This window comes from Gnatocerus cornutus, chromosome 3, assembly GCF_029298725.1.
Source record: "Gnatocerus cornutus isolate USDA-ARS CGAHR chromosome 3, icGnaCorn1.1, whole genome shotgun sequence".
Taxonomy (NCBI): Eukaryota; Metazoa; Arthropoda; class Insecta; order Coleoptera; family Tenebrionidae; genus Gnatocerus; species Gnatocerus cornutus.
This window is the reverse complement of record NC_142235.1, coordinates 13,725,629-13,736,931: the sequence shown is the minus strand read 5'-3', so window position 1 is coordinate 13,736,931 and position 11,303 is coordinate 13,725,629. Positions and strand designations below refer to the sequence as shown.

At 39.0% G+C, this 11,303-nt stretch overlaps 3 protein-coding genes across 4 annotated transcripts; 2 read left to right on the top strand and 1 right to left on the bottom strand.

Moving 5' to 3' along the window:
- The first annotated feature begins 6 nt into the window (after positions 1–6).
- Positions 7–2,102, top strand: LOC148177227 (arrestin domain-containing protein 3-like). 2 transcript variants are annotated; one of them, XM_088032468.1, is made up of 7 exons: positions 7–187; positions 235–584; positions 776–1,029; positions 1,077–1,200; positions 1,250–1,364; positions 1,410–1,500; positions 1,546–2,102. In XM_088032468.1, the coding sequence occupies exons 1-7, from the start codon at positions 76–78 to the stop codon at positions 1,604–1,606; spliced, it is 1,107 nt and encodes a 368-aa protein (XP_087888594.1). In that variant the 5' UTR covers positions 7–75; the 3' UTR covers positions 1,607–2,102. The 2 variants fall into 2 exon arrangements, with proteins under 2 accessions (XP_087888594.1, XP_087888593.1); XM_088032467.1 differs by having other exon boundaries at positions 1,250–1,500.
- A 94-nt stretch (positions 2,103–2,196) lies between these two features.
- On the bottom strand, positions 2,197–4,781 carry Rab7 (RAS oncogene family member Rab7). Its single transcript, XM_088032470.1, has 3 exons — positions 4,638–4,781; positions 4,168–4,426; positions 2,197–2,974 (listed from the first exon to the last, which is right to left on the bottom strand). Exons 2-3 carry the CDS (start codon positions 4,424–4,426, stop codon positions 2,607–2,609), a joined length of 627 nt encoding a protein of 208 aa, XP_087888596.1. The 5' UTR covers positions 4,638–4,781; the 3' UTR covers positions 2,197–2,606.
- Positions 4,782–4,896: 115 nt separating this feature from the next.
- On the top strand, positions 4,897–7,178 carry pasha (microprocessor complex subunit partner of drosha). Its single transcript, XM_088032466.1, has 6 exons — positions 4,897–4,994; positions 5,086–5,439; positions 5,488–5,678; positions 5,728–6,199; positions 6,252–6,454; positions 6,494–7,178. Exons 2-6 carry the CDS (start codon positions 5,205–5,207, stop codon positions 7,037–7,039), a joined length of 1,647 nt encoding a protein of 548 aa, XP_087888592.1. The 5' UTR covers positions 4,897–4,994; positions 5,086–5,204; the 3' UTR covers positions 7,040–7,178.
- The last annotated feature ends 4,125 nt before the right edge of the window (positions 7,179–11,303 follow it).

Here is an 11,303-nt window from a genome sequence, read left to right as displayed (position 1 = left end):
CTGATTTTATTGATTTTCGCGGAAAAACAGCTGATTTAGAAAAGTGAAGTGTAGTGTGAATTTCAGAATGTCGTAATGGATTATATACGAGAGTTTGATATTAAATTAGACAAAGAGTATTATTATGCTGGTGAAAATATCAACGGCGTTGTTGTGTTGGATACTGTAGAGAACTTCAAGTTGAGAAGTAACAAAAACCACTACGAAAACAACAATTTCATTGTTTTATTGTAGCTATCAGAGTGTTGTTACGAGGGAAAGCCCACGCAGAATGGAAAGTCCTTCTGTCAGGAGACAGAAGAACAGTCAAGGATGACCAATACTTCATTGATGAAAGACAAGTGATTTGGGGGGAGAAAAATTTAGACACCACCATCCCCATTCTTCCCCGAGGAGTACACAAATTCCCCTTCCGGTTCTCACTTCCTGAATCCAGTCTTCCGTGTTCATTTGAAAGCAAGCCTTGTTGCGTTCGGTACTATTTTAAGGTCACCATCGACATACCGTACGCCAGCCCCCCACAAGGGATGAAATATTTCACTGTCATCGGCCCCCACATTGACTGCATGGACGAACAATATTTAGTGAGTACCAAGAGGCCTTGTACGTTGGCAGCACTGTCTCTCTGAAAATTACGTTCTTTAGTTTATCAAAACTGGCTTCCGCGCGCCCGTTTAATGTCATTTCATTGTAAATTGTACGCGTTGCCATGGCAATGCCGTGTTTGTCGGGGTATACAATGCTGCCAACATACAATAGAGATTTTTCTCCCTAGAAACCAGTGGTGTACGAAGACAGGAAGAGCGCCTGCTGCTGGTGCTGCAAAAAGCGCACTATAAGCCTCCGCTGTGTCTTGGAACGCTCGGCCTACGTGTGCAAAGAAAGCGTCAAGTTAAAAGCCACCATTGACAATCAAAGTGACGATGAGGTCAGACTGAGAGTCCGCCTGGAGCAATGTTGCGAATTTTTTATCGACAGAGGTGTCCTTGGTGTCAGCAAAGACTTGAAGCACTTGGTGTTTGAATACCGGTCAGTGCTACCAACTGATTTCCAGTGATACCAACTGATTTTTGCAGAGGTAGTAATGTTAAACCACACTCTAGAAGTAAATGGGATAGTTCCAATAGCCTTGTTTTACCTCCGATGCCTACCACGCTTGTTGGGATTTGTAGATTAGTACAAATTTATTACGTGCTTTCGGTAAGTACGAGTCTGAAGGTGGAGAGAATAATTCGAAACGTTTCCACAGGTTAGTTTAGACAGTGATAAAGACGTAGACATTGTACAAGTCAATTTCCCGGTTACTATAGCGACTGTACCTTTTCGGATACCGAATTCGAACACGTCACCAACAATACGATACGGTAAGTTGAACAACCAAGGGATGTTACGTACAACATTTTTTCCAGAACACGCCAGCTCCCACGTGGAAGGTGGCCAATACATCGGACCCGAATTTCTCCTCGGTCAAGTCTACGATGGAAATGAACACCATATTAGGTAAAAAACGTGTAAATAAAAACACTTTTAACGCTTTTTTTTCAGAGAGCCTATTGTACTGTACAAACCTCTATATGTAACAGTAGACAAGTCTGAAACAAACTGAAGGCAATAACACAATTTATTAAGGCAGGGTATATAATATCACTCGTTTCCGAGACGTGGGAACTGCAGCGTCTGCACAAAGTACCTAACGCCGCAGTTTCTGAAGAAGTGAAACGTACTTTTGTTTTGATATCACCTCAAGACTGAAAACTGGAACATTCGTAGTCAATTTTTATTGATTTTTGTACCCTGAGTAATATAGCCGAACACGAAATGACCTCAATATTATCTTCCAATTGTGTCAAAAAGCACCAAATATATGATAATTGATATAGAACACGACCTCTATTTAAATGTTGCCAAAAATGTTTTTAGATGTGTTGTGGTGGTGGAATATGTTTTTTACGTTGTTCTTGAGACATTTGGATGTTTTTCTTAATGTATTTATTCTAGAATCGAGTTATTGTTATTCAGGTGTAGAAGAAAATTATTTATATTTATATAATTGTTGTTTGTTGTACTATTTTGAAGATGATACCTAATAAATGTTTACAATTTTGGAGTGGTTAATTATTACGCGCTACGACTCGGTTCGTCTATGTGGACGATAACAGGAATAAGTAAGTTAAAGGTGGTAAGAAATGTCGTTAGTACCATTACATATTTATATATCTTATAACGTCTATAATATACAAATTTGATGATATTCTACAGAAAAACGGCTTATGGTTAAAAAAAAATATATAAATTTTTCTATTTGCTATAAATAATTAGCCTACAACACAGAACACTTAATTAATATTAATAAAACTTAACGTGAGAATATTACTGCTGGTATAATCTAAAAAATTCTCTACAAAGGCATAAACTTCAACTGAAACAGTTTTTAAAAATGTTTGCAAAATTCTTCGACCAACATCATATTTACATTTGCAAATGATACCAACTCCAGTGACAGTTTGAGTAGTACTCCGTGAAAGAACAGAAATTAGGTTTTTTATATCACATTGAGCAGAAAAAAAACGCCAAAAACCCTTAAATATATAATATATAAAAACAAACTAACATGCGCAAGAATCCCCATTACTGCTCGGTTTATTCGTATTAGTAAGTTTGATTTGATCTGGAAATTCGTTATAAAGATCGACGGTCGAGTTCTGTTGCGCTAAAGCGTTTTTAGCAATAGCCAAAAACGCTTGTTCGACGTTGAGTCCTTCTTTCGCAGATGTCTCGAAATAGGGGATGTTATTCTTTGATTGGCACCACTGTTGCGCCCTCTTTGATGAAATGGCGCGTGGCTCGAGGTCGACTTTATTGCCTAAAAGGACGAAAGGGAAGTTTTCAGGTTCACGAGGTGATGCCTGGATTAAGAACTCGTCGCGCCAACTGTCCAACGATTTAAACGTGTTGGGGGCGGTGACGTCGAAGACTGCAATGTTATATTACGTATTAGTTCAAAGACAAAGTTATCTTGCTTGCGGTTTATGGGTTATTAAAAATGAGCGATAAAGATGTGGGTCAGATTGATGATCTGAATAGTTCGGGATCGGTGAACGGCCAACGGCCGCGGAAATGACGCACCTTGCTATATACAGGGTGGAGGCGCGAAAATACATACTGCAACGTGGTCGACCAATACTTCGAAACATTCTGTACGTGACTTATTAGTCGACGTCTTTGTTATCAGAATACATAAATTCTATTGTTAATTTAATGTGAAATCAGACTACTGACGGATTTTCATAGGTCAAAAAACTCTCACAAAACTCGCTTCTTTCCAATACACCAAAATGGAATGTAACATATTGATGTAAATTATTGCGCAATATCTCTGATAACTTTGTGTTACAAAGCACTTTACACTGGCACTGACTTTTAGGGGAATATTGAAAGAAATTATTGCGCAATATTTTTTTTAACGAAAGTTTTATGGGTTTGGAAAGGATTTGTGAGCAGCAATTTAGAGCAAATATTGTCTAATAATATTGACAATTCGAGTTTAAATAAAATCGTTCTATTCTGTACAGAAGGCAAGAAAGAAAACCCACAAAAAAGTGTCAATTGGTTGACTATACAATGTCAATATTTCTCTACAATTGTGTAAACATTGTAGAAAGCGCTTATTTCCAGTTGTTTCCTAAATATTTTAAAATGTGACAATAAAATTTACAAAGTGATTAATATCTTGATAAGCTTATTATCAACAACAAACAAAATTTGACGTTTTTTGTTTAGAAAAAAGCAGTAGCAATTGAAAATACTACACTCATACAATATTAATCACAGGCGGCGTTGAAACAAACAGAAATTCGCCAAGACTAATGCAACAAATACCACTGTATATTTCAACTAACTCAGATTCTTACCGAGCCACCCTGTATATGACTGTTAATCGCCGCCTTTGTTGGTCGATTGTTGTCATTCTCCTCAAACAAATGAAAACCCCCAAGTAACCCTCTATTAGAATCGACAGGTTGTTGTTTATTGACAGCTGTCAAAGAAACAACGCCTCCTCAGATTGTTTTCAATCATTAACAAAAACTAAACTTTTTCCACCCACCGCTCTTTGTTCACCGTGACCTTCAATTATAAGATCCCACCTGTTAAGATCACTTTTCTTACCTAGGACGCAACAGTCCGCCCCCCTGTAGAAAGCCACTCCGAGGGACTGGAACCTCTCTTGTCCTGCAGTGTCCCAGATTTGCATTGTGACTGATCTGTCATCCACAGTCACTTCTTTCGTTAAAAAGTCAGCACCAATAGTCGCCTTGTATTGGTTAGAAAACTTCCGATTCACATACTGGTTCATGAGCGACGTCTTGCCAACACTGGAGTCACCCAAAATGATCACTTTGAGAAGAACTTTTTTACGGCTCGCCATCTGAAACGACAATCGAATCAATGAGGGCTTTACAGTTATTGAATCATAACAGTTTGCGATAACTGTTATGAATCATCTGCAATCATCTACAAAGAAATGTCAGCTGATTAGAATGTCAAAATTTACATGAGGAAAGAGGAAGTTCACATTCGCAGGGTCACTTCCGGGGTTTATAATTCTGCAAGAAAACACGTTGAAGGCGTTGTCTTACCTTAATTTGACTGAAATTTTGCACAGGTTCGTTGAGAAAACAGAAGAGTTGACACTGATGTGATTTATTGCGTACAATAAACGAAAATGGCGTCGTCACTGCAGGTCTAGGGAATTTACGAATGTCACCAACACCCAAAAAAATGACAGCGCGCTAAATTTGAAACAAAAACCACTTCCGGGCTGATGTGGCAGTTTTTCGCATTCTCACCCCCTAGGAGACACTTCCTTTGAGGCCGGAGCTACAATAGAAACGTGTTTACACCCTTAAATTCGTTCTTTTTTAATTTAAAGTAATGTTGCGCCCTGCATTATCGATTGCGATTTTACCGACCGACATCCAAGATGGTGGAGACAGGTGAGTGCCCCCAGTGTCTTCCTTTAAACTCGTTTTTTATTGAAACTAGCCCCGATTGCGCGCCTTCTTCTCAAATTCGCTTCATTTCCAGTAGATTTACGTCCTTAAAAGTTGAGTTTTCTGCGGTACTACTCAAAGAACATCTCAATTTGTTAATGTAATGGTTGGAATGTTCTTTTAATTGTTACCGTACGAAAACCGTGCGACAAAATGGAAGCAACGATCAAGATGGAGGTATCGGAGAACGGTAATGATAGCCCCCCGAGGTGCCCCTATTCCCAGAACGGTACCATGGATGACATGCGCAAGTTCCACATTTTGGACGAGACTGAAGACTCGGATTCCGACAAGTCCTTGTCGTACGACTCTGACATTCCGGATGAGGAGATTGATAAGATGTTGGAAGACGCGTTTGTTAACAACAAGCGCAAAGCTAATGTTTTAGGTAATTTTACAAAGAGACCACGTTTACGTTTGTAACCACTTTCCACAGATGATGATAAGCAACCGTTTGAGGAGAAAGACAAGGTGGTTTTGATTGAGAAGTCCCAAAACCACTTCGACGTCCTTCCAGAAGGCTGGATCCAGGTCACTCATAACAGTGGAATGCCTCTGTACTTACACAAAAACACGCGAGTCTGTACACTATCTAAGCCATATTTCCTGGGACCAGGTTCCGTCAGGGTAACCCCCTTGCTCTGTTGTAATACCGTCGCTCACTGTCTTTCTGTAGAAACACGAAATTCCCCTAAGCGCCATTCCATGTCTGAGTTACCGCCGGGCCCTCCACACCGAAAAAGAAAAAGCCAACGAAATCCCCAACCAAGACCTCCCCAACGCTCGCATCGAAACCGTCAAAGAAAACATAGAAAGCCAAAACCTCAAACCTGAGGATGTCCGGCGATACGCGGAGAAACTCTTCCAGTTTAAAACCATTAAAGTAATGAGGTTCAAATCGTGGTCGGAACGCCGCCAATTCACCAAGAAACGGAAACACGAGAAGCAGCTGCAGCGGCCGAACTTGCCGGCGGGGACTAAATTGATCACGTTTCCGATCCAGAACACCGATTCCGCCGATAATACAGGCTCTAATGTAAAGAAGGAGTGGATCATGAACCCCAATGGGAAGTCGTACGTGTGCATCCTCCACGAATACGTGCAGCACGCCCTCAAGAAACAACCCACGTACAAGTTCACGGAGTTGGGTTAGTGTTTCCGCTGGACGAGGCGCCGGCTCACCGTTTTCCTTTTTTTCAGAGAACGCTGCGACTCCGTACGCCGCCACTGTCTCCATCAACGATATGCAGTACGGGATTGGCTACGGCACCAGTAAGAAGCAGGCGAAGTCAGAGGCGGCTCGTGCCACCCTCGAGATTCTCATCCCCGAAATGAAGTCAAAGATAACCACAGATGCGAAAACCGGGTCCAGTGCGAGTAGGGACCAAGATCAGGATCTTTCGGTACTTTATATACTTACGTTGGTACTACTGTCTCCTTAGTTTTTTGATGAAATTAGGATCGAGGACCCGAGAGTCGCCGAGTTCTGCGCGAAGACCACCGAGCCGTCGCCCCATGATATCCTCTTGACGTGTTTGCAGAGGAATTTCGGTTTGAATGATCTTCAGATTAGTTACCAGGGAAATACTCTGAAGAATAAGAAGAATCAGTTCACGATGACAGTGGGAAAGCACACGGCGACGGTTGTGTGTAAGAATAAGCGGGATGGGAAGCAGAGGGCGTCGCAAGCGATACTGCAGGCGCTTCATCCTCATATTACTTCCTGGGGCTCGTTACTGCGGTTGTATGGGAACGGCTCCGTGAAGAGCTTCAAGGAGAAGAAACTGGAAGAGCAAGAAATCACGCTGTTGCAAAGTAAAGCTGCCATTAACTCCCCCAATTTCGCTATTTTAGACAAACTCAAACTGGAGCTCTCCAAATTGCGGGATAAGCGGAAAGAAATTAAACCTATAGGTGTGTTCATACCGACTGAGTCAGATAACTTACCCAAGCTGTCCTCTTCTAACTTAAAGAATGTCGATTTTTAATGTGTAAAGCAATAGAATTTGAGGCACGAAATCAGGTATTATACAATAGGAGGTTGTGCTTTTTCTTTCGTTTTATTGACATGAGGCACAATGCGTGATGTAGACTTTGGTAGGTAAGAAGTAAACGACTTTTAACTTACACGTGTTTTTGTATGAACCTAACTTCAGTCTTGACCCGGCGCCTCCACCAAAATTCGCTCACTTTAATGTATGTCGGGTTGCCGCAATCTGCGAATAGTATCAAGCTACAAAAAAGTTCAGCGTGAGAAAGTCGGAAATTTTTGATTTTACTCATTGTCTGCGGTTTGAGAAACGTATATCAATTCCTAAACCACCCTGAACAAGAGAAAAGAAACGTCGCTAAACGGCTGTGTCAGTTAAACTATGTTGGTAGCCCTGATTTTGAGGTTATGTTTTAGCCATGACAAGTAGCGCACGCCTTCGTGAACAAGCGTTGCAGTTGTCCCTGAAATTGAGTTTCAGGCAAACCGAGAAACTAAAACAAATGAAATTGTAAATGACTGCTAATAACCCGCAGAACTGGTTCTAAATGCGTGTACTAATATTCTAAAAGTCTAAGAGACTTGACCTTTCTTACTTATTGGCAGCTGTTTTAATTGACCTGTCAAAGTGACCGAGCTGCCAACCCACTTTCAAATTTTGTCGGCGTTTAGAAAGCCCCTTTTACCGATGTGGGGCTGTCTTCACCTGTAGCTCCAAGCTAATTGCACTTAACGAGAGCACTTTGTCAAGACAGGTTTGCATTTTTTGACCTCCCAGCAGATAAAAACGTTTTCCTACATATCCACACGTTTCTAACCATCAAAGCTATTGAACAAATTTGCTATACTTTCTACGTTTTCATAAAACTGTAAAAATCATGTTCGCACGTTTCTAAACAAATTTATCTAAGGTTTATGTACTTTCAAGGTCAACAGTAAATCGCAGCAGACTTCACGTTTCTAGTTCTCCCCAGACTCATTAAAATTACAAAATTTATAACGGAGAGACATCGACTTTCTCAACAAAACGTTTTTTTTGGAATTATTGCTAACCTTGACCACTATAACTGACGTAAATGGGTGCTACTTCAGTAGAATATCAATTCGGGTGACCGCAGAAAACAACACTGCCTCTTAGTGCCTGAAGGTGGTGGTTAGCAAACTCGAAACGTTATCGAAAAAATCGAAAGTCTTTGAGGTCGTTGGCTGAGGAAAGTTCCGAAGAAAGTATGAAACAGATGAGTTTGGATCTTCGATTGTTTTTTTTTGCTGGAGCTGCCATGACCCACTTGACTGATGGTAGTCAGGGCCGAACGTTCGTTTCTTCTCATTTTCCGATCAAACTTGTTTTGGATTTTGTCGTGCGATTGGAATTTTTTGACCTCACAATTGAACGAACGTTTTGTTTTTAGGTTTCGTGCTAAATTGTTTGTTGATTTCGTAATGTTTCACTTTCAGTTTCCTTTCTATTGTGGAGCATTCATGTCTAGGATTGTTTTGGGTGAAAATTGGAGCAGTGGCGTGCGAATTCCACAGATAGGAAAAAGAAAATTGTATTATCTATTTGTTTTGGATCACAATAGGCCTTGGAATCGAAATCTGTTGGTATTACTGGCTGAAATTGGGGTTTATCGATCACGTCGTCGTTAACACTTCTCAAATGTCAAAAAAAATACAAGGCCTATTTGATATTTGCAATTACTAATCATAAATTAAATTTAGCTATCAAATTTTATTTATTGTGAATGTTGATAACAGATGATTTATTATGGATCATGATAGACCTTTGAACTTGAAAAAAATACAAGACATATTATCAAATATCAATTTACTCTTACTTTTAATAGTAAATTAAATTTAGTTCGACGCCGGATGAATTAAATTAAAAATGACAAAACAGCTGTTAAGTTTTATTTATTTTGATATTTGATGACAGATGATTTATTTTAGATCACAATAGGCATTAGATTTAAAATCTGTTGGTCTCACTGGTTTAGATTACGGTTTACCGATCACGTCATCGTTGACACATCCAGATGTCAAAAAAAATACAAGGCATATTTGATATTTGCAATTACTTTTAATGGTAAATTGAATCTAGTTCTGCGACGAATAAATTAAAATTAATACGACATATCAGCTCTCAATTTTATTTATTTTGACGTTTGATAACAGATGATTTCTTTATTTAAATTAGAAGTGGAGAGCAATCGTAGATAAAACGTTGTAAGATACACGTTTAAAAAGTCTTTTGATGGCATAACAAAGAATGACTTTTTTAATCTATACCTCAAATAACTAATTAACAAGTCATTAAATATCAAACGTCAAATTAACAAGCAAAGAGTTCTCTGTATTTAGTCCAATTTATACAGGGTGTCCGGAAAGTAGCGCACCATCTTGAAAGGGGGTAATTGAGTGATCCCCCAGAGTAACAAAAAAATGTAAAAAAAAATTTCGGGCTCTCTGTTTTCGCAGGAGGACCAAAAGAAAATTAGGAAAATGGCAACATTGCTCAACTGTTCCCCCAATAATTTAAATTTCTAGTATTTAAAGCCATAGTAACGTTGCTACTGTATTGTTGACGCTAGTCAGGTCGGTTTATCAACGAGTAATGTAACTATGGTTTCAAGTGAACGATGCCAAACTGATCGACATTGTTGATTCAAAAATTTTGTAAACAGTTTTCAGGCATTTTTTAAAAGATTTTTCCGATTTTTTTTGCACTATGCCTTTGCGCAAAATGTCCTTTAGGTAACAAATTCATTTAGACCTAAAATAGTCCATCATATCTCGAAAAATTGAAGACATGAATTTTTTTCAACATTTTTCCGGTGATCTGTGGCATTGTCCGATGATGCAGTATCACGGTGGTGCGCGACTTTCCGGACAGCTGTATTTTGTCAGATTTAGTTCGTTTTGAGGCCAAAGTAGTCCATTTGATGTAGTAGTCATAAAATCGTCTAGATTAGTCCAACTTGATTTCAGCTTAATTATTTTTGATGACATTTGAGCTATAAAAGAATGTTGGATTAGATACGATTTGGTAGATTTGATTCCAAATCTGATAAGCTTAAGTCGAAATAAATACAATTTAATCCATTCTTCATTAATTTAGAACAATGTTTAGCTTCAAAAATACATAATTCCTAAAGTTTAGTATGTTTACTTTTGAATTATTCCAGTTTTAATCACAGTAAACCCATAAAGTTGCCCAAAATTAGTCCAAATTATAACACGAAATTAGTTCAGTTGTCATCGCGACTAGTCAAGGTATAATTTTACCTAACGAGTTCATAACAGACCAAATGGTCAAATTTAGTACCAATTTGATGTGAAAAACAAAAAGTATAACCAGCTTCATGGTCAATGTCAGAAGTCAAATCCCACTGCGTCGCCAACAAAAAAAAACAAAAGCGAAACGAAGATGCATGTATCAAAAGTGAAAACACAAAACTACGAGAAATGGAGAGAAACGAACGAAAAACGTACACGCAAAAAGTAGAAAGTGGATCAATAATCAGCCAGAAATAGTAAATTAAAAATGGAGTAATTAATAAGGAGAAAACACGTACGCCACTGGAATCGTGGTTCTGTCTTTATAGCATTTTCCTCGTGCTTGTAATCACGAAATTACTTTAAAACCCATTAAACGTCAAGGTAGGGAAGTAATTTTAATGCTCAAAATCCAGTTGGTAATAAAATCAAAGATAATACGTTATCGATCATAAAGTCGAGATAGCAACTTTTACGAATTTGATTGCAAAACTCTGACGGAACTAGGAAACCGTCTACCGCAATCACCTGATCTTGTACCAACAGAATTTGGTGGGGCCACAATACATAAATCAAATTCGAAGGTTTTCTTTGTAGGCAAAAAGTATTTTGTCGCTTGTCCATAATTCAAAATAATTATTTCCATTAGTGCATTACAATTTACAGTCGACAGTTCCGATAAACAAATTACCACTAGTGACGCTCGAACTAATCACTTAACACTTAATAGCGCATTCAATATTCTCATTGTTCCATAATTGTTTATTAATCGAATTTCATTAATCCCGGGGTCAACGTTTTCCGAACTACGCCCCTGGGGATTCTCACCGAGAGAAAGTCCAAATTGCAGAAAGTAAAAGTACCGTTTTCGCCGTCTGCAGCAAGTACCGTTCATCTTCTTCCTCAAAAAATCCAGACGCGCCGCCACTGCTTTCTCTCGATCTGCCGTCACGTGACTATCCCCCCACTCTCTCTAGCGAGGTTTT